The sequence below is a fragment of the Protopterus annectens genome, chromosome 12.part0 (assembly GCF_019279795.1).
Source record: "Protopterus annectens isolate FY-2018-M chromosome 12.part0, PAN1.0, whole genome shotgun sequence".
Classification (NCBI taxonomy): Eukaryota; Metazoa; Chordata; order Ceratodontiformes; family Protopteridae; genus Protopterus; species Protopterus annectens.
Window position 1 is genome coordinate 945,319,101 of NC_056746.1, and position 23,563 is coordinate 945,342,663.

The 23,563-nt window shown below is 41.4% G+C and overlaps 1 protein-coding gene across 3 annotated transcripts in view; it reads left to right on the forward strand.

Moving 5' to 3' along the window:
• The window catches only part of NELFCD (negative elongation factor complex member C/D), a 1,198,759-nt gene that overhangs the window by 886,996 nt on the left and 288,200 nt on the right, over positions 1–23,563 (forward strand). For all 3 annotated transcript variants that reach the window (XM_044089975.1, XM_044089974.1, XM_044089973.1), the window contains one exon: positions 1,921–2,016. In XM_044089975.1, the coding sequence (XP_043945910.1) occupies positions 1,921–2,016 (96 nt within the window). The remainder of the gene's footprint in view (positions 1–1,920; positions 2,017–23,563) is intronic.

Below are 23,563 nucleotides of genomic sequence, written 5' to 3' on the forward strand. Positions count from 1 at the left end.
TCTGAACCAGCAGCATCGGTGGATCTACAGTTTCTGTCTTGGAAAACTGCATTCCTTCTGGCAATCACTTCAGCAAGAAGAGTATCTGAGTTACAAGCATTAATGGCAGTGCAGCCATTGCTTATTTTCCACCAGGACAGAGTTTCACTAAGAACCAATCCTACTTTTATGCCAAAGGTGGTATCTACGGTATCCTTGACCCAAGCTATTCACTTGCCTACGTTCTTCCTTAATCCACAGAATAGAGGGGAAAAACTTTTGCACACCCTGGATATACACAGACAACTACGCTACTACTTGGACAGAACAAAAACTAGCAGAAAAACTGACCAACTTTTTGTAGCATATGCTACTGGGGTGCAAGGAAGAGCAGTTTCCAAACAGACAATTTCAAAATGGATAGGAAATTGCATTCGATTTTGCTACTCCTTTCATGGAAAGACAGTTCCTGAAAACATCAGGCCTCATTCCACAAGGGCCACGGCCACCACTACAGCCTTCCTACGAGGCGTGGTTACCAAGGACATTTTAGAAGCTGCTACTTGGAGCTCCATGCATACATTTGCCAAGCATTACAATCTACCTTTATACTCCAGATCCAGAGCAGGTTTTGCTACTGCAGTCCTGCAGGGGATCTTAACTACACCATCCTTTTCTTAGTACCTCCTCCCCCAGATTGGCTATGGTATTCTACCCATATGTTATGACTGCAGATTCATCCTTGAAGGACATAGTACAGTTTTGTACCTACCATAAATGTAGATGTCCGATAGGTATGCATCTGCAGTCAGGATTACCCTCCCTCCTACCCCTCTGTGGTATTCCTAGGGTACTTACCCCTCTTTTAGCTAGCTGGGGGAATCTATTATGGTGTATTTGTTTGTTTATACATGTATATAATTTTGCAAATGTTTGGAACTTTTCAGCCTTTATCCAAATTTAGCCTTCCTAGAGGGCACCTGGCATCTGGGGCAAGAAAAACTGAGGAAAATGGCGTCGGCTGATGCTTTTATACCCCAGACACTCTGACGTCGGGGAAAGTGCGACATCAGCCGAGGCCAGACCCAGACTTTGGAATCCGGCCGACCGAAGGGCTGCCTGAGGCAGGACAACCCATATGTTATGACTGCAGATGCATACCTATCGGACATCTACATTTATGGTAGGTACAAAACTGTACTTTTTGTGTCTTGTTTTTTCTTAGAGAGATCCCAGGTAAGAATGTTTGTTTGGGTATTGGGACAATGTTCAGCCAGTAGCTTACTGATCAGGGCTGCCAGGTGTTATAGCAAGCACTTATTTCATTTGGTGAATAGATCCTCTCCCACATTTTAGCATGGATTCCTGGTGTAGGTCAGAGTTGGCCATCTCCTCAACCCACTTAGTACCAGCAAATATCTGACCCTTTTTTTTTGCAATATTAGTTAATATAACCATGTCATTTAGAGACTGTTATTACACTACGTATATAGCTGCTCTTGCATCCCTGCTACTAATGTTCCAGGTATGCTGCAGCACTTGGTTAAAAAGTCTCCATTGCACCATTTGTTTGAGTGCCCCAAATGCATGATGTATGCATGCATGCTTGTGGCACATACATATATGTATGTGCAGACACACTGACTCACTCACATAAGTGCATAATTTTTAATGTAACAGTTGAAAAGCTGCTTGGCAATATGTGAGAGATGCTTAGTCTTAGTTTTTCTAAATGGTATGACGAATGAATGCATGCGTTCTTTTCTTAAGATCTTTGTGTTTTGTAGTTACATTCTACCATTATACCCTGTGTTTTGTACGTCTATTCTACATGAGTTTAGTGTACAGTGTATTTTTTCTATGCATGTTTTGTCCAAAATGTCACTTTGCTGATTTTCACTGGTGTTCCTGTAACTCCTCATTCTTTGTTTGCAATTACAGATTAGTACATGCCACCAGTTACTTCATCCTCAGGTACTACAGTTGCTAATCAAGCTTTTTGAGACGGAACATTCCCAGCTTGATGTTATGGAACAGGTAACCCCCACACTTCTGCTTTTGTGGACATTTGTCATTATGGATAATTTTAGCAAATGTGTGTAATAATGAGCATTTGTTTACTGGTATGTATAAGTACTTGTATGTATGTGTTTGTAATACACACACACCAGAAAACTAAGTAAACATATGTTGCACTTGATTTGTTATCAGTCTGAACTGTTTTTAAAGCATTCTGTTGTAAGTGCATTATTTTGAGCTTTAAACAGATTGCAGACCTGAAATACTGAGTCACAAGGTATAGTGCCAGAGTCTGTCTTTGGCTTGTTACAGTTGTGTTGATCTTTTTCTGTAGGTAAATTTTGTTTTGTAGCTAAAACAGCTTTGTTAAACCTAGTAAGTAGGCCCAAGCAGTAATTCACAGCATCTCTGGTAGGGGTGTTGTGCTTTGTAAGCTCATGCATCCAGTTTTGTCTGTTTTAGTGATTGGGTTGCTCTTTCTTGCTCTTGGTTTTATTTCTGTATGTCACTGTGCCTTGGATTTGTTGGTTATCATCATGGCTTGCCTTGCCTGGATTGGGAATATTTCTGGGTTACACCTTTAAGCAAGCGTAAGTCAAGCTAAGTATCTCTCTGCCGCAAAAGTAAGCAACCATGCTGCACTTGATTTATTTTAATATTCACTCTGAATCATTGTAAATCATTTTGTTTTTAATGCATTATTTTGTGCTTTACAGAGCTTGCAGGCATGAAATACTGTGGGCTACAAGTTTGTCTGATTCCATCTCTGGCTAGTTATAGCTTTGTTGAATCCTCCCACCCATTGCTTGATGTGAATTTAAAAATAAGTACCTCTGGTTTTTGCTCCTTACAGTAATCTGACTAGCACAGTTCCTTCTCCTCTTTCATTGCTTTTTTGAGTTGCATAAGCTGTTTAAGAACTTTTTCCATCCCATTGTTTTCCATGGAGATCCATAATACTGCATGCCCACCCAAACAACCAGTATTGCTTTTGAGTTAATCTCTCATAGTATAAAGTGTCTATGGAAACTCTTCCCAATCTCATTTCCTGTGCCTATGCTATGAATTAGTAGATCAAACTGCAATGCCCCTCCCCTAATACTGCCATAGTTCAAGTTGCCTTTCTTCTTACATTACTGCCTGTCTAGTGCACAGTGCGCTACCTAGAAGGTTTACCCTTTTTCCATATTTCATTTGAAATCTGCTCATCCTAGTGCTCTAATACATAAACCTCTCCTACAGATTCACTTTATTAGCACTCATTTAGTAGCCTTTTTCTTGTTTATTTACTCATTTAACTATCATTTGTGGACTGGGTTAGTCCCTCTATGCTAGCAGCTTCTTTTCAGGGGAAACCTGAGGTGGTATTTATACTACTAGGGGAATTAATACAGGGCATCAGGAAACTTCCCCTACTCATTGTTGCTAGTGAGACCCATTTTGGAGGAGCACTTCCCATTTCCATTCCAGGCGCAGAAGTGGCCTGGAGAAACATGGAGGCAGATGAGAGAAGGAGGTGATGGAGTGGTGAAAGAAATGAAGGACAGAGCAAATACAGAGACTGGCGAATGTGTGCAGGATTCTAAGGAAATGCTTCAAGTAACCTGTTTGATGGAGATGAGTCAGCAAGTGATAGATTTATAATTGCAACTCTCCAGTCAGGAGGGTTGTAGGATGATTTGCTTAAAGAAATGGTGTAGAGTGAGCCAGAAAATGAAGGAGATATTTCCTGCAGAATATTATGGAGCAAATACAAAAAGAGAATGCAGAGACAGTCCTGAAGAATTGTGGTGAGATGGAAAAGTAAACATATGCAGAGAAAGTAAAAGAAGGAACCAAGCCAGGAAGCCGTGAACACCAGAGAATAAGGTTGAAGACTTTATTCCAGCATAAACAGTAGTAAAAACTTGCAGTTAAGCGCTTTCATTCATTAGGACATCATCAGAACTGAAAGCTCAGCCCAATCAACAGTTTAAATAAATTGAACAAAGCCACATGATCAATTAGAGGCTAATTGAAATTAATTAAGATGCACAAATCTAAAATCACTTGCAAAAATGCTATAATCTAGAACAAATACTGTAATATAATATATGTATACATTAAAATTAAAAACAGCGTACTTTGTAATTAAAACAACTAACATTCCAAACGTTTTAGCTGTAAAATAGATGCAATAGAACAGGCATCTTTCAACCAAGGCTTCACATAGGAATTGAGCCTAAGTTGCATTTTGAGTTCCCTAAATAACAAATGCTCTTCAGTGATTCTACCCCTTTCATCTCTCAAGTTCTTCTATCACAAAATAACCAAATTTGTGTTCAGGGAATTTAACAATATGCTTATACAATGCATTAGTATCCCTCTTGTTAAAAATATTCCTTTCATGCTTATAGATCCTGTCTTTAACACGTGTTATAATCTTGCCTGTATAATAGGCAGGACAATATAAACAGCACGCTGCATAAACAACACATTTGGTACAACTATTATCCTTTCCCTTAACAAAAATTTTTTGTCCATTCAAGACAAATTGTCCCCTTACCATAATATGAGTACACATGTTACAACACCCACATTTAAACATACCTTGTAATCCACTGGACCCACGTCCACTAAATACAGCTTTATTCCCTCTCTCTAATAGTTTAAAACTAAAACCCTTCCTTATAGACAACTGTTGGTCCATCACCCAATATTTTACACATTTGCGGGATGACCGATATCAGTAGCCAGTTTTGTCGCATAACTTGTACAATTTTGGGACTATTTAGGGAATAAGTACAAATAAAGGACTTCTTGTACTTTCTTACAAGTAGGCCTCTGAGATTCCACAAAATCAATAGCTGCAGTCATACCATTACTGTGGAACAACGGCATGTAAAAAACATCATTTCTCTTTAACAGTAACTTCTTCAAAAATGGGTCTCAAAAACTCCAAGGGATGCCCCCATTTTGTAAACATGTTCAAGAGGACACCACATTCTGTTTCAAAAGAATCAGTCTCAGAAATCATCCTGGCCAATCTAACCAGTTGGCCTTTTACCACTGATTTTTTCTGGTAGTAAGGATGATGGCTATCAAAATGAAGGTAGCTGTTAGAAAAAGTGGGTTTACAAAAATTAGTAGATGAAAAACACCTTCTAACACAGTCCGTAATGATAGTAACATCCAAAAAAGAAATTCTCTCATTACTATAAGAATGAACAAATCTCAAAAAAGGCTTAGTTAAGTTTATGTATTGCAAAAAGCTATTGAGCCTATCCACACTATCCTTCCAGACAATAAAAATATTGTCCAGAAAGCAGGTGTAAAACGCAAATCCAGAACTAAAGGGGGAGTCAAAAATATAATGTTTTTCCCAAAAACTCATCACCTAATTGGCAAAACTGGGGGCACAAGCTGCCCCCATTGCTACTCCCTTGATTTGCTTAAACAGTTGTCCTTCAAAAAATTATTAGACTGGATCATCTCCATAAGAGCACAAATAGTATTAATACGATCCTGTGACAAAAGTCAAACTTCCACCAGACTATCTTCGAGCCACATAATGGGGAATAACTGAATAAAGGTCACATACATCAATAGTAACCAATAGGTAGTCACTCTGAAAGGAAACATTTCCTAATTTCGTTAAAAAATCCGAAGAGTCTTTACAAATCTGAGAAATGCTCACCACTGAGGGTTTTATCCAATAATCAACAAATTTAGTAAAATAATATGATGTTATGTAGTCCTATCTCGCCATAATTCTTGCTGGATGGGTTCGGAGCAGATTCTCTGCTCTGACTCGGCCGATACTAAAGCTCGAGAGCTTTTACTGACTTGAGGCTAACCCCTATCCCATGGTGCCTCACAGCAATTCCCCAGATCTCGTTTGTCCCAAAAGCTTTGAGGTTGTCTCCTTACTGGCTCGTTGGCTAAGTAGAAGATTTTTTGATAAATTAGAAGGCCTTTCTTTCCTGAGTGCTAGTCCTTCTCCCCTTTAAAAAAAAAAAAAAAAAATGTTCTTCTCTGCATAACTTTGCTGTTAGCTATAGTTATATTGTTATTGTAATTGTTGTTAGCCTTGTTTTCTTGTCAGCATGTCCAAAGAGAAAGATAGAGAACATAAGGAACACCTCCCTTCTGGGTTCAAGAAATGTGACAAATGTTCACAAAAAATGTCATTGACTGACTGTCACACTAGCTGTGTGTACTGTCTGGGAGAGGCTAATTTACAAGAACTGTCTGGGAGAGGTTCATTTACAAGAACCCTGTATTTTTTGCCATGCCTTCAGTACTAGGGTTCTTCATGAGAGAAAATGTAAATTGATAGACGGGGGTCTTATGTCTAGTTCCTTCCAGGAGCAGCTGGAACTTGGTCAGACAGCTCCCAAAACTGTGAATAGAAAATCTTCGGTTCCAGCATCGGAGCCATCTAAAAAGTCTAAATTGACGGAGCCAGGGAGATGTTCATCGTGTTTCACTGTTGCAGTCCTTACACTTGGGTTATCCTGCTTGGCAGGCTACCCGCAGTCGGCCCGAGTTCCAAAGTCTAGGTCCAGCATCGGTTGCTATCGCTTCTTCCCTGACGTCAGTGCACCAGGGGTATAAAAGATGCAACTGACGCCATTTTCTGCAGTCTTTCTTGCCGCGCGGTGCCTGAAGCAGAAGATGTTCGCAAGTGCCAGTCGGCCGACTCTTGAGATTTTCGAAATAGAGTTTCAGAACCGAAGTCTTCAGTAAAGCTAAGTACCCCGTTGGGGAAACTTTTTCTTGCTCCAGACCGATGTCAGTAAAAGTTAACAGTTGTATTTCTTGTGGGAAGCAAATACCTCATAAGGACTTTCATTCTTACTGCATTCCTTGCCTAGGCCCTGACCACGACGTTACTAGTTGTTTTGTGCTAGATTCAAAAAACGCACTATTAAACGTCGGTTTGATTTTGCATTATATTACTTTAGCCGAAAGTTTAACTATATAATGCCGTCGGAACAACCGACCGGAATGCATAAAAAACGCAAAGACAAGGAAAAGGACAGGCATCCGAGGGCCAAAACCGACAACGAAGCCTCTTCTAGACCAGTCGCAGGTTCGCCGGTTCTCCATGAGGCGCTTTCGCAGCCCCTGACACCCGCTACCTCAGAGCCACAGGCCGTTTCCGACTTCCACGTGGAGACAACTAGGCTTCTGGAAACTCAAGGTATTGGGCCTATGGAAAATATTCCTTCAGATGGGTCCGGAGCCGCTGAGCAGGCATCTGCTTCTGAGGGTGTTTTCAGACCTTCACAGCTTACTATTAAATCCTCTGCAGCAGCTAAAGTACAGTTAAAGACACCATTAAAGACAAAGAAACAAGTACAGCATTCTCCTGCACAGGCAACCATGCCAAAGAAACAGATGCTTAAAATGGCCGAAGACTTAATTACTTTGATCAGGGGTTCCCATCCCCCTCCTGATAAGAGGCCTAGGCAAGACACTGACTGTGATTCCTCTGACCAGGTTTCTATTTCCTCAGATTCCTCTTCAGATCAGGGTTATTCTCTTCCTCCCTATGAGGACTCTGATGCTGAAGAATCTATACCTTCGGCCTCTCCACCTGAGGATTACTCTTTTGGGGAAACTCTGCACACCATGAGGGAACATTTCCACTGGGAGAGCCAGGATTATTCAGAATCCAAGAAAAGGCTCAGATTTTCTTTTACTGGCTCAACACAGGCCCTTAGCTATCCCCCCTGTGCTTGATATAGTGGATGATGTTTTCTCTGAGTCCAGTCTGTCTCCTGATTCACCAGTCAAGCCAGACAGGTATTACAAGGTCCCTGACTCTCATAAATTTCTTTATAAGAACCCTGCTGCTGACCCTGAAACAATTTCTCAGAGTCCCAAAGGGGTTAAGGCTTCCACTGCTAAAAACCTTGCTCCCTCTGATAGATGGGGGAAAAAGTTTACACCTCTGCTACTTTAGCTGTAAGGGCTTTAAACTGCCAGTTTCACATGCTTAAATATCAACAGTACCTCATGTCTTTGTTAAAACAGAAAATGCTTACAAATTCAGAGAATCCTGACAATAAGGAAATGCAGGAATTATTGCATGCAGCTGAACAAGTGGGAAAACATATACTCTGCAATTAAAATCCAACAAAGTATAAGCTGTAGGTGAGGCAATAGTGCTTCCTAGTGCATACAAGCAACGACAGATCAGTCCATGTAAAAAGCAATTTAATTTTATTTTATAAAATAAAATTAAATTGCTTTTTACATGGACTGATCTGCCGTTGCTTGTATGCACTAGGAAGCACTATTGCCTCACCTACAGCTTATACTTTGTTGGATTTTATTTGTACTTATCGTGGAAGTGAGGCATTAACCTGTTGCTGCAGCAGTCGTTTGTTTTTTATGGATTTTTATATACTCTGCAATGTCATTTTGATTCATTAGAGGCATCTTGCAGAGCCACAATTACAGGCTCTGTTATTCAAAGGCATGCTTGGTTAAAAGAACAAAGTTTACCTGAACATGTTAAAATAAAATTATTGGATGCTCCATTACAGCATGATACTTTGTTTGGTGTAAAGGATTTCTTACAGGTTCAACCACCTAGGTTTAGTAGAAACTGGCCTTCAAAAAATTGGTCCTTTCAAGTGTCAGACAGGCCACAAAGAGGCAGATACAGACACCCAAGAGGCAGATCTCAGCCCCAAGGCTCCTACAGACCTAAACAATGGGGTGCTTCTGCTCCCAAAAGAGAAGACAAATCACAACCTTATAGTAAACAGTGTCAATGACTTTCCTCTAAAAAGACCAAGCACTTACCTTTTGGCAGCAACCCTAGGGGAAAAGCTAGCACTTTTTGCACAAAATTGGCACAGGATTACCCAGGAAAAATGGGTACTGAATATAGTTTCTCAGGGCTACAGGTTCCACTTTCACACCCTTCCAAGATGAAAAGGTATGCCGGACCTGCCACAAAACCAATGGGCAGAGGCACAAAAAGAAATTGCTGCTCTCATGGACATGGATGGGAGCTATTCAAAGAGTACCACAGCAAGAACAGGGACAAGGATTTTTCTCAAGACTCTTCCTGGTTCCCAGAAAGGACAAAGCCTGGAGACCAATACTGGACTTGTCAATCCTAAATACTTTCCTGGATGTTCCAAAATTCAAGATGTTAACACTGCAGCAACTTCTACCCATGCCTGGCAAGAAGGCTTGGCTAGTTACTTTGGACCTCAAGGAGGCATACCTGCATGTCCCAATTAGACAATCTTGCAGAAGATACCTCAGATTCATAGCTGGCTCTCAATGCATTACCAATTCTGTGCACTGCCCTTCGGCTTATGTACTGCGCCCAGGGTCTTCACAAAATGCCTGGCACCAGTAATCGCATTTTGCAGACAAGGAATTCAAATATATCCCTACTTGGATGACTGACTTATTCAAGCAGAGAGCAAGGGCATTATACTAAAGCATCTGGCGTTTCTAAAAAGATTATTAATTTGCCTAGGGTACACAGTAAACGAAAAGAAATCAAAACTAGTGCCCTCTCAAGCGATAATATTCCTGGGTGCAAGCTTAAATATAACTAGATGGCTTATCTCACGCCAGATGAGCAAAGGAAACTGACTCATTACTTTCAAATGATGGCAACAAAGACCCAGCTCCCTGCAAGAAAAATTCTGCAGGCCCTGGGCTTCATGACTTCCTGTATTCTATTAATTCCATGTGCAAGACTGCATATGAGGAAACTACAGTGGTATCTAAAAAGTGTTTGGACTCAACATTGCCACAGCCTGGAAACAATAGTGACTAGAATTCCCTGTCTACAACAGGAGTTTTGATGGTGGTCCAGGGCCTGTCACCACAACAAGGGACAGCCCTTCACCTTACCCACAGCCAGGCAGACAATTACAATGGATGCATCGGACTATGCCTGGGGGGCACACATGGAAGGAAAGTGTATTCAGGGCACGTGGCCCAAGGAACAAATGCATCTTCACATCAATCAAAAAGAGATGCTAGCTCTACAGAATGCCCTGACAGCCTTCAAGGATTTACTACGTCCAGGACACCTATTACTAAAGTCTGACAACACCACAGTCATGTGGTACATAAACAAGCAAGGGGGCACACATTCCTACCCCCTCTGCAGGCAAGCCATGACTCTGTGGAGCACAGCACTGACCTGTCAAGTACATCTGCAGGCACAATTCCTGCCAGGAAAGAAAAATACACTGGCAGACGAACTAAGCAGAAATCTCATGGATCCACACGAATGGAAATTAAATCCACAGGTCTTCAACATGATAACAAGGAAATGGGGACGCCCGGACATAAATCTTTTTGCCTCCCCTCACAACTGCCAACTGCAGTAATTCTGCACAAGAACTTATCACCCACAAGCATGGAAAGTGGATGCTCTTTCATTCAGCTGGGAAACCCTGACAGTTTATGCCTTCCCTCCACTGCCTCTTCTTCCCAAGGTACTCCTAAAAGTCAGACAAGAGAAGCCAAAAATTATCCTGATTGCCCCAGACTGGCCACACCAGCACTGGTACCCATTTCTAAAGAGCTTGTCTCGAGGCCCAGCCTGGCCTTTACCTCAGATTCCTCACCTTCTGACTAAACAAAACAATCAGTTTCTACACAGTCAACTCAAAACCTTAAATCTGGCTGCATGGCAGATAATATAGCCACTCAGACCACACCTCTCTCTGAAGCTGTTATGGATGTCATCTTAGAAGCCAGGAGGCCCAGCACTAGGAAAATCTTATGCAGAAAAATGGAAGAGATTCTGTGCTTGGAACCAGGCACAAGGACTCTAACCATTTGTTCCAAATATACCTCAGATTTTACAATACCTAACTGAGATGCTGGACAAAGGTCTATCCTTTTCATCTATTAAAATCCATGCCTCTGCCATTTCAGCTCATTACAATACGGAACCTCCTATTTTTTCACATTCACTGCTAAGACAGTACCTCAGAGGGGCAAGAAACATAAAACCCCCAAGGAGGGCACCAATACCTACTTGGGACCTCAATTTTGTATTAGAAAAGCTCACACTGCCTCCTTTTGAGCCAGCCAACATAGCTGATCTAAAATTCTTATCATGGATAACTGCTCTGCTCCTAGCAATAACTTCAGCAAAAAGAGTCTCAGAGTTACAGGCACTAATGGCAGTGGAACCTTTTATCATTTTTCATCAGGACAGGGTTTCTCTACGGACAAACCCAACATTTATGCCAAAGTTGGTTTCCAGTGTGGCTCTTAACCAAACCATTCATTTGCCAACTTTCTATCCAAATCCCCAGAATAAAGGGGAGAGACTTCTTTACACGTTGGATATACACAGACAGCTACGCTTCTACTTGGACAAAACAAAAGCTTTCAGAAAAACTGAGCAACTGTTTGTAGCTTATGCTGCAGGATCACAAGGAAAGCCTATCTCGAAGCAGACCATTTCAAAATGGATAGGACACTGCATTCGCTTCTGCTATGCACAACATGGCAAATCAGTGCCTAAGTCTTCCAAGAAAGAGAGACCAGCACTCAATGGCAGCAGATTAAAGTTAACTTTATTAAGGTTGTAAAAACAACCTACTAATAATGCACAAACCGGTTTCGGCTATAAAAGCCTTTTTCAATGTGACTTAACAATCAAATTTAGTTTCAAAAATCATGATGCATCCTGATTCTTGTTTTATACCCACTCCTTAAAGTGGTATAGCCCATTTTCATTTCATTATCCATAATACTGACACATCTTATTGTGTTATTAAATTGTCATGTTAAATGAACATGATGAACATCTTAGACATATAGATTCACCACATTTACATACTTATTCAACTTATAGTATCCTAAATATGTTTTAAAGCTTATATTTGTGGGGATTTTAATTTTAATACATAAATCAACAAAATAAAATAAAATACCCACAGTAGTGAAATCTAATTATGACCACTCAAAAAATAATTCTAATACAACTTTTTCAAAAAACCCCCAGTAATTATAATTATAAATAAGGGGTGTATCCACAATAATACGCATATAATTAATTGTTTACTAAAAGCATATTATTGTTGATCTTATATTTTATATGAGGGTTATAATATTCCTCATGAATGACTTGTAGACCAAAATTTTATAATGTACCTATCACCGATGAATGTATAATTCTTTTAAATACATCTTATTGTTATTGAATGTAAACAAACTAGCTTGTATGTCTAGAGTTATAATAGGCTGCCTGATAATATTAATTTTATTTCTTGGTATTCCTGTAAGTACCTAGAAACTATCCTTCATGTACATGGTATTCATTAAGTCCAGGTTTAAAAAGAGCCCCAAGTGTGGTGATCCATCTTTGTTCCATGTTATTGAGTTTGGTGTGCCACCCCATCTTAAAATTTCTGTGTGATTGTATTCTATCAATAATAATGAACTTGAATGAAGCTGCTGTATGTTGTTTAGTATGTTTATATAAGGCATTGGTTACTCGCCTATTTCTGATGGAACTGAGGTGTTCGCTAATTCTAATTCTAATTGGCCTCGAGGTCTGCCCTACATAAAAAGCTGAACAAGAGCATTGAGCCAAATATACCACCCAATCTGAGCTGCAGTTGCCAAAAGTTGTTATATTGAAAATCTTGGATGTATTTTTGCTACTAAATTCTTTAGTTTTCCAAATGTATTGGCATAAACTGCAGTGTCCACAGGGGTAACAGCCAACTAACGCATCCCCAAACAATGTGGTTTGATGTTTAATACCTGGAGTATACCTTTTATAATGTGCAAAATTGGACTGAATTGTCCGTCCTCTGCGATAGGAAAAAGAACAGGTGTCAGGAAGAATATCCCGAAGAAATGAATTGGACTGTAATGTGTTCCAATGTTTATTAACAATTTGTCTGAACCATTTGGTGTTATTGCCATACGTTGTAACCAGTCTAATCGGTTGCTTATCCTGCTTGGACCCTTCTGTAGATCTATTATAATGAAGCAGATCTTCTCTACTTTTTGTGTCAATTTGTGCAACTGTTTTATTTAACCGATTTATATTATACCCTCTGGCCACAAATCTAGTTGTTAATTCAGCTGTACGTATGGACTATTCAGTTGAAGTTGAACAAATCCTTTTGAGGCGCATATATTGTGATTTGGGAATATTGGTAATAATGTGGCGGGGATGAGAACTTGTTGCATGAAGAATCGTGTTATACTGCGGAAACTTCCTGTGTATAGTTGTCGCTAAGGTATGGTCCTCTAATCTGTTAACTGTCACATCCAAAAACACAATTTCTTTATATCCAATATTGATCGTAAATTCTATATCAAATGGATTCTTGTTAAGATATTCCACAAACTTGGTTAATACATGCTTACTGCCCTGCCACACCAACCAACAATAGTCTAAATACCTCCGCCATATGTCCATGTATTCCATATAGATGTTCCACTGGGTATCATATATGTAAGTATGATTCAAAGTATCCCATAAAGAGATCGGCATAAATCGGAGCAAAGGACGCCCCCATGGCTGTCCCCTTGATTTGCCAATAGGGGATCCCCTCAAAATAAAAGATGTTTTTTTGTAAAACAAACTCAGTTAGTTGAATGAGAAAATTATTGAATCCTGTTGAATATAATTTTGATTCTTTTAACCAATATGTCACAGCCAGAATTCCAGCTTTATGTGGGATGCTGGTATATAACGATGTTACATCTAAGGTACACAAAAGCCAGTCTTCCTCCAATTGGGAATCTTCAATAATATTCAGGAATTGTGTTGTGTCCTGGATACGCGATCTAACCATGGGCAATAATGGTTTAAGATACTCAGACAAGAAAGCAGATAAAGGCTCAGTTAAAGACCCACGACCTGACACTATTGGTCTACCTGGAGGGTTATTTAGATCTTTATGTGTCTTTGGTATTAGATAAAGATATTGGGGCATTGGTTCTGGAACCTTAAGTTGGTTAGCCACTTGTAAAGTAATAATTTCTTCTTCCACAGCTAAATATAGGAATTAATCTATTTCTAATTTAAAATTAGAAGTTGGATCCACTATCATCCTGATATAGAATTGAGTTTGAGATAGCTGTTTCATGGCTTCTGCCTTATATTTAACATAGTCCATAACAACAATGCCCCCACCTTTATCTGCATTAGTAATCACAATATTTTTGTTTTGTTGTAATTGCCTGAGCGCTTCACGTTCTTGTTGATTAAGATTGCTCCGAATGCTATCCGTATTTTTAGAAAAATGTAAATCCCTCAAGACACATTCCTTGAATGTGGACACATATTTGTCCATTGGTGGCATAAATGAAGATTTCCCAAATTTGAAGCCAATAGATCTTTGAGAGTTAGTTGCATCTGAAAAAAATAACTTTAAATTTAAAGTTCTGCAAAAATTATTGATATCCTCTACCAATAAATGTTCAGACACTGGTGCTGTGGGTACAAAATTAAGTCCTTTATTTAACACATTGTATTGAAATTCTGTTAGTGTAACTGATGAGATATTCAATACATTCTTTATTGTGTCGTTATTTGTCTCAGAAGCGTCTGTAAGCTGGTTGTAACCATTTCTGTACCCATGCTTGTGCTTCCTGCCTGCCCTACGTTTCTTACTCCTAAAGGGAGGGACTGCTTTCTTTTTGCCACTGGGGATGCCTGGTTGGAGGAAGCATCACCTTCCGTAGTGGATGAATAGTCGTCATCCGTAGTAACCTGATTTTTGTTTTCTTGTTTTTTTACAATAGGTCTGGGTCGTTTACTACCCCTGGGAGGTCTATATGTGCCTTCATTAAATCTCACATTCTTAGTGGTGACAAAGGGTAAGTCCCGATTAAATTTGTGTAATTTTCTTTTCTCAAGATCTGTTTCTATATTATCCAATTCCTTGGATAATTGTGTTAACTGATCTTGATAATGGCAATCAGTGCCTAAGGGCATAAGGCCACATTCTACCAGAGCAGCAGCCACTTCAGCAGCCTTTCTCAGAGGAGTACCAACCAAAGACATTTTAGAAACTGCAACCTGGAGTTCAGTGCACACTTTCACTAAGCACTACCACTTACCCCTCTACTCTAAATCCAGAGCAGGCTTTGCCATTGCAGTTCTGCAGGGCCTGGTAGCCTCTCCTAATCCTATTTAGGCCCAGCCACCCAACCTCAGCTTTGGGATTCAACCCAAGTGTAATAACTGCAACAATGAAACACGATGAACATAGTACACTTGTGTACCTACCATAAATGTAGATGTTCGAGTGTATTCACTGTTGCAGTCCAGGTTACCCACCCACCACCCCCCTTTTTTCATTGCTGGGTCCTTTCTGTACTTCTCAACTCTCTACAACCTATGTGATGTATTTGCTTGTAGATGAAGGAAATGTTATTTTGGTACATGCATGTTTTTTGGACATAAATTTTTCCAGCCTTTCCTATTTGGGGGCACCTGACATGTGGGGCAAGAAAAACTGAAGAAAATGGCGTCTGTTGCATCTTTTATACCCCTGGCGCACTGACGTCAGGGAAGAAGCGACAGCAACCGACGCTGGACCTAGACTTTGGAACTCGGGCCGACTGCGGGTAGACTGTCAGCAGGATAACCCAAGTGTAATGACTGCAACAGTGAATACACTCTAACATCTACATTTATGGTAGGTACACAACTGTACTTTCTGGCTCCGATTCTGCTTCATTTGTCTCTGTCTCGTCTGTTTCTTCGGTGCTGAGGCCACCTTCAGTATCGAGATGCTCACCAGTTATCGACCCTATTTCACCAACTTTGAAGTCTCATATTTTAGAAAGGAGCAGATCTCCTTCTGTTTCCACCCATTCTTCCAGGGCACTTTCAGATGAGGATATCGAGCGGCTGGTGAAGAGGTTGCTCTGTGACCTGGCTTTGGCTAAAAAAGTTAGCTCTTCTGGACGCAAAGGCTTCGGAGCCGTCCCATCTCCAGACTACTGCTCCTCCGACTGCTTCGCTCTTGGAGTCGAACACTTCGGGTCCTTCTGCGTTGGATCCTTCAGTTCCGAGAATTCTTTCTGCTTCCTCGGAACCAATAACTCTATCCTCAGCAGCTCAGTCTGTAGCCGAGGAATCTGGGAGCCGATGCTCTCAAGTAGACTCCGAGAAGGATAGTCACCCCGGTTTTTCTTCGGAACTGACTCTCCCTCTCTGCTTCGGCTTGACTGAGCTCAGTTCCCATGTCCGCTTCGGAACCTGTCCCTCCTGCTCGGAGCCGACCTTCCGTCTCCTCGGAGCGGAGGTTGTCTTCGAGCGGGGTGGAAAGGCCTTCGAAGCAATAGAGAGAGCTTTGTCCAGTGCCAAAGCCCTGTCTTTGGACCCGATGTCCCGCCAGCAGCAACCTCTTCTCCCCCGACACCCCCTCAGCGTAGGGAACCAGAGACTCAAGCAACCCCCATTGGAGGTGTCCCCTCTTCTGAGACCTCCCCAGATTATCCAACTGGAGAGCTCCCTCGAAAGAGACTTTGTAAGAGGAAGCACATTAACTCACCTGAGTCTGTCATGTCAGACACTGATTTGGATGAGTCAGAAGGGTCCCCTAGATCCCCCTCTGAGGATATCTCTTTTGATGACATCCTTGAAATCCTTAGAGGGGGAAGGCCTCTAACCCTATTGAGGACGAATCAGTGTACCTTGAGGCCTTTGGGTCCCGACCTTCCACCTCCTGGGTGACACTGCCTTATGACCAACTCTTGGGGGTCATATCCCGGAAAGCCTGGACCTCCCCGGACACAGTGAAGCCTGTCTCAAGGAGGCCAAACAAATTTATGACTGCCCCGGAAGATAAGCCCTTTCTTTCTAAGGGAGTTCCTGTGGATGCTATGGTGGTAGCAGCAGCCACAAAAAAGTTGTCCGAGACTTCATCTAATATCCATCCTCCTAATACAGTCCAGGATGATGGATAGGTATGGAAAGCGTACCTTCTCTTCAGCAGCATTTACCTTATGATTGCTAGACTTCAAAGGGATCTCCTGAAGTAGTTGGGAGACACTCTTCAGGGTTCAGTAGCTTCCAGATCCACGGACAAGGTATCTGCGCAGCTCTCCACCCTTACATCTATAGCTAACTCCTCTATGAGGCTGATTTCCTATGCAGCTGACAGAGCGAGCAGGGCAGCCGCTGCAAGAATTTCTCTTGAAGACATTCCTGGATGCATCTATGTAACTTCACCGAATCCTTTAAGTCTTCCTTTACCAACGTCCCCTTTGATGGTTCAACTATTTTTGGACCGCAGGTAATAGAGACTTTGACCAGGTGCGAGCAGGAAGGGAAAACCTTATCTGCTGTCTGAGTCCATTTCTCCTTTCCTTCTAGACCCTATCCCAGGGGTCAGACAAAAGGGAAAATGTGGTTCCGTAAATCCCAAAAAGGTTTCCCTCAGGCACAAGGTTCAACCCTCCCCTAGAGGCAGAGGGGGAGGATGTAGTGGAAGATGCCGCCCTCGCTGCAGAAGAGGTCAGCAACATCAGTGAGATAGATACTTTCTCTGATCGTCCCTTCCATCGCCCCTGAGGGTTTGCCTGACTGTCTCTGGAGGCAGTCGGGGATAGTCTTTCACTGTACCCAAGCGCCTGGCTACAAATTTCCCAAGATCGTTGGGTACAAGCCATAATGTCCAGAGGTTACCTTATTCCCTTTGTTTCCGAACTCCCGGTAACCGGTCTCTACCAGACGTGCCACCCATTCAGTTAGACTGTGCAACATCAGAGGTCATCTCGTTGCTCCAAAAAAGAGTCATCCAAGAAGTCCCCACAGAGCAAATAGGATCAGGAACGTATGATTCTTTTTAGTTCCAGAAAAATTCTAGATCTCAGCAAACTCAAGTCTGTAAAGAAATCAGAGTTCCGTATGATCACTCTGCAGTCGATATTTCCCTTTATCGGGAAAGCCAATTGGATGTGCTCAATAGATCTTCAGGACACGTACTACCACATCAAAATGGACAGGAGCTCCAGAAGATGCCTACGCTTTCAGCTGGGAGCCAGTCATTTTCAATTTCGAACACTGCCCTTTAGCCTCAACATAGTCCCCAGAGTGTTCAAATGCATGGCAGTGGTAACGGCTCACCTGAGACGTCAAGGATTCCAGGTGTTTCTGTACCTAGACGACTGGCTCCTCACTGCTACCACCAAGCACCACCTAGTCAGAACCAGGGACAAGACTCTGTCTTTGTGCTCCAGACTAGGCATTACAACAAACCTAAAAAAATCAGCATCATCTCCATCGCAGCGCATTGTATTCTTAGGCTCAGAAATAGACTCAACCACCATGACAGCAAAACTGACACCAGAAAGGATAGAATTGTTGCACAACCAAGTCAGATCCTTGCTGAAGTAAGACAAAGTACAGGCCAGGATAGTCCTTCTGGTCCTAGGGACTATGGCTTCCACCATTCTCTTAGTTTCCCTAGCTTGTCTGCACATGAGTACTTCAGTGGCTACTATTTGCCCAGTGATCAATGCAGGATCTCCCCCTGTCTCACCAAATACTCATCACAAACTCCTGCAAGAAGGATCTAACATGGTGGTTACATACAGATCAACATCATCTTGCTCCCCCTCAACAAAATGCAGTCTTGACCACGAACGCCTCCCAGATAGGGTGGGTGAGGCATTATCTGGGAATGATGGTCCAAGGTATTTGGCAGGATCATGAGAACCATTGCACATAAATGTTCTGGAGATGAGAGCAGTGCTGTACACGTTGCAAGCACTTCACAATTCTCTTCCCACTGGGACAATTGCGATTCAGTCAGACAGCATGTTTGTAGTGTGGTACATAAACAAGCAAGGGGGAACCAAATCTTGCCCACTTTGTCAAGAGGCTTTGAGTATGAAAATGGGCGATGAACACACAACGCTTTCTGCTAGCAACACACATCCCGGGGAAGTCCAGTGTGATAGCAGACAAACTCAGTCGATTAATTCTGATGCCTAACGAGTGGTCCCTGAATTCACAAGTTGCGGAAGAGATTTTTCGCAAATGGGGCCAGCCTTGCTGCAACCTATTCGCCACGTACATGAACACCAAATGCAGCAGCTGCTTTGCCCTAATTACCCATCCAGGGATGTCACCCAGGGATGCTCTGGTCCACAATTGGCCTCCGGGACTCCTTTATGCTTTTCCACCCTTTCCTCTCATACCAAAAGTGATTTAGAAAGCAAAACTGTTGAAGAGTGCACTGATCCTCATTGCTCCTTACTGGCCTCGCCAATTCTGGTTCCCCTTCCTGTGGCCCTCTCTCTGAGGAGCCATGGATTCTGGAACCATTTCCAGATGACCTGATTCATCAATCAGGGCAGTTCCATCCTACTAGCCAAACCCGGAAGTTGACAGCATGGCTGCTCCATTTCCACGAATAGCTAGGTGTGTTTCCCCTTCCCCTACAGTCAAACACATTCTGATCTCTTTACACAAAGCTTCCACTAGGAAATTATATTCCAGTAAATGGAAAAGGTTCTCCATTTGGGCAGCAAACCAAGGCATAGATCCCTACTCAGCTCCTATAGAGTCTTTACTTTCCTTCCTGGCTTCCATTTTGCATGAAAGAGCTGCAGCTGCTACTGTTAGAGTTCAGTTAGCTGCCATCTCTAATTATCATTTTGGCTACATGGGGAATCCGATCATGTCCCACTCTTTATGCAAAACCTTTTTGAAAGGAGTCCTCCTTCTCAGACCTCCAATCAGGCAACCACCGGAGCCCTGGGACCTAAACCTAGTTCTTACATCTTTAATTTCTCCACCTTTTGAACCCTCTTCTTCATCGGTTCCAAAATTCTTGTCTTGGAAGACATTGTTCTTGGTGGCTATAACATCTGCTAGGAGAGTTTCAGAATTGCAAGGCATCACCATTCGACCTCCTTACATTGTTTTCCACAAGGATAGAGTCTCACTTAGAACTAATCCTTCCTTTCTTCCTAAGGTATGTTCAGAGCATAATCTCAACACAGCTATCGAGCTACCAGTTTTCTTCTCAAATCATACTAATAAATCCGCATACAGACTACACCAATTGGATGTCCACAGAATTCTCAGGTTTTACCTGCACAGGACTAAAGAATTTCGAAAATCAGACCAATTGTTTGTTTCCTTTTCAGACAAAAATAAAGGTTTGTCTAAATGGCTTTCAGACTGCATTTCATTTGCTTACAAAGTTGCTGGCAAACAATTACCAGTCAAAGTAAAAGGCCATTCAACCAGACCAGTATCAAGTTTATATGCCTTTAGATCTAAACTCCCAATTGATACCATATGTGCAGCAGCTACTTGGGCAAGACCTCATACCTTTGTCACTCATTACAAATTGGATTTGGCCTCCCGGGACAGGTCATCCTTTTGGTCCACTGTGCTAAAGAGTCTCTTTGCTTGAGCCACCCGGGATAAAGGTGCTAGGGATGCTGTCCCATCCAGCAAGAATTACGGCGAGATAGGACTACATAGCATAAAGAAGTTATGTACTTACCATAACATTCCATGTTTGTAGTTCATCTCGCCTACATTCTTGCGTCCCACCCTCCTTCCTGTTTCCTGGAGGAACTGGTGGACTATCTGTTATGCTGTCCTACCTGGTTGTATTTGTATGTCCACCTGGCATGGATAGTAATACAGTGTGTTCTGTTTGTATGTACGTAGTTATTAATGGTTTACTGACTATTATGTACCTATTTACTTTCTTGCAAACAAGATCTGGGGAATTGCCGTGAGGCACCATAGGATAGGGGTTAGCCTCGAGCCAGTAAAAGTTCTCGAGCTTCAGTATCGGCCGAGTTGGAGCCAAGAATCTGCTCCGAACCTATCCAGCAAGAATGTAGGCGAGATGGACTACAAACATGGAACATTATGTTAAGTACATAACTTTTTTTACACCTATTGCATCCACTGTGGGTCTGGGGGAGGGGAGGTTTGTATATTCTTATGGATTTTAGGAATCCCAAATATACCTGCTACCATGGGCCACTTGTTATATAAAAGTCGTATTCATCCAATTCTATCTGTCCTTGAAACAACAAATCCAACAACTGAACATCCATTTTTGAATAAGCAATGTTTAGTTCATTTCTTGAAATTTCTTGGTATGTCAGTTAATAGTAATTCATTCATTCTGTTGTTGTAATCCACAAGGTCCATGATAATGGCCCCACCCCCGTTGTTAGGCTTCATCATTCGTAAAGATTTGTCACAAACAAACTCAAACAGCAATTTCTGCTCATTGGTACTTAAATTAGAATAACTAGTACCTTGTTGTTGAATAATACTTCTAAAACCATTGGCACAGACTTCTTCAAATGTAGATAAAACACTTTGTACTGGAGGATTAAACTTATTAGATCTTTTTAACACCTTGATACCTTCACTACTAGTATCAGAACAAACATTGTCATCAAGTATTAAAGCCAAGTTAAGTGTCTGAAGAAAAAGCTTTAGATCAATTAGTGTGGTCAGTTCTCACTCTGGTGGCTGGAATAAACCCAAACCCTTTAGCCAACAAATCCGCATGCTGAACTGAAAAGTCATTGCGGGAATAGTTAAAAATAGTCATTATGTGAGTTCAGTACCTTTTTAACCTCACAGTTGGCTTCAACAGCATCACAGTCAAACGCCATTACCATTTCCGTCTCGGGCCGTTCCTCTTGTTGAAACCTGTTTTCTGCCAACAGAGAGGGTTAGGGTGAAGCTTCAATGGCCAAAATAAGAAGGTGTGAACATATTCAGGCTAAGTGGGTGAATAATGCCAACAATACATCCGTTCTGAGGATTTTTACCAGCGTCAAGGGGCGAGACGGAAAACCTGTTAGATTGGCCAAGATGATTTCTGAGAGTGATTCTTTTGAAACAGAATGTGGTGTCCTCCTGAATGTGTTTTCAAAAGGGGTTATCCCTTGGAGTTTGAGACCCATTTTGAAGAAGTTACTGTTAAGAGAAATAATGTTTTTTACGTGCCGTTGTTACACAGTAATGGTAAGATAGTTCAAGATCGCACTATTGAGGCTGGAGATCCGAGTTCGACTGCAGCTATTGATTTGCTGGAATCTCAGAAGCCTACTTGTAAGAAGTACAAGAGGTCCTTTATTTGTACTTATTCCCTAGATAGTCCCAAAATTGTTCAAGTTCTGCGACAAAACTGGCTATTGATTTCAGTCAACCCACAGATGTGTGATGGACCAATGTGTTGTCTAAGGGAAGGGTTTTAGTTTTAAACAACTATTGGAGAGAGGGAATAAAGTTGTATTTAGTGGACATGGGTCCAGTGGATTGCAAGGTATGTTTAAATGTGGGTGTTGTAACGTGTCCTCAAATTATGGTAGGGGGACAGTTTGTCTTGAGTGGACAAAAAATTTTTTAAGGGAAAGTACAATTGTTGTACCAAATGGGTTGTTTATGCAGCGTGCTGTTTATATTGTCCTGCCTATTGTATAGGCAAGACTATTAGGCATGTTAAAGACAGGATCTATGAGCATGAAAGGGATAATTTTAACAAGAGGGATACTAATGCATTGTATAAGCCTATTGTTAAATTCCCTGAACGCAAATTGGGTTATTTTGTCATAGAAGAACTTGAGAGATGAAAGGGGTAGAATCACTGAAGAGCATTTGTTACTTAGAGAACTCAAATAGTAACTCGGGCTCAATTCATATGTGGAGCCTGGGTTGAATGATGCCTGTTCTATTGCATCTATTTTACAGCTAGAAATTTTGGAATGTTAGCTGTAAAGTATACTGTTTTTAATTTTAATGTATACATATAGTATATTATTACAGAATTTGTTCTAGATTATAGCATTTTTGCAGATGTGATTTTAGATTTGTTAATCTTAATTTCAATTAGCCTTTAATTGATCGTGTGGCTTTATTCAGTTTAGACTGTTGATTGGACTGAGCTTTCAGTTCTGATGATGTCCTAACGGATGAAAGCGCTTAACTGCAAGTTTTTACTACTGTTTGTTGGAATAAAGTCTTCAGCCTTATTCTCTGGTGTTATCTGCTTCCTGGCTTGGTTCCTGGTCCGTGTTGAAGGAGTGGAGTGTTTTTTGAAAGTAAAAGAAGGCCAAAGTGGAGTAGCATAAAAGAAGGCAGAAGAAAATGAAAAATGGAAGTACATGGTAAGGATTCAAAGTAAAGAAGACCTAGGTGTGATATGTGGGACAATTTAATAGCTCCTTTGGCTCTAAAACCACATGACATAAGAGCATTTATTCTTAATGAAGAAACATTTTGTGACATTATATTTGACAGTGTTTTTTCAATGGAAATTTTCTCAGAGTATGAAAAAAGAGACTGTAACCCATGGAATCTTTGTGATAAAAGCATTTAACAGGGAAACCAAGAAGAACATTCATGTACAGTTTTGAACAGAGGTAGAAAAAGAAACTTTGAAAGGACATCCGCTGTGGTGCAGCGTTAGCGTTGTTGCCTCACAGCAAGAGGTCCTCCCGTTCGAGTCTCGGCTGGAGTGCGGGGAGTGCCTTCTGTTTGGAGTCTGCATGTCCTCTCCGCAGTTGGGTGAGCTTTCGAAAGACATGTGTAAATGGGCGTGCTTTCGTT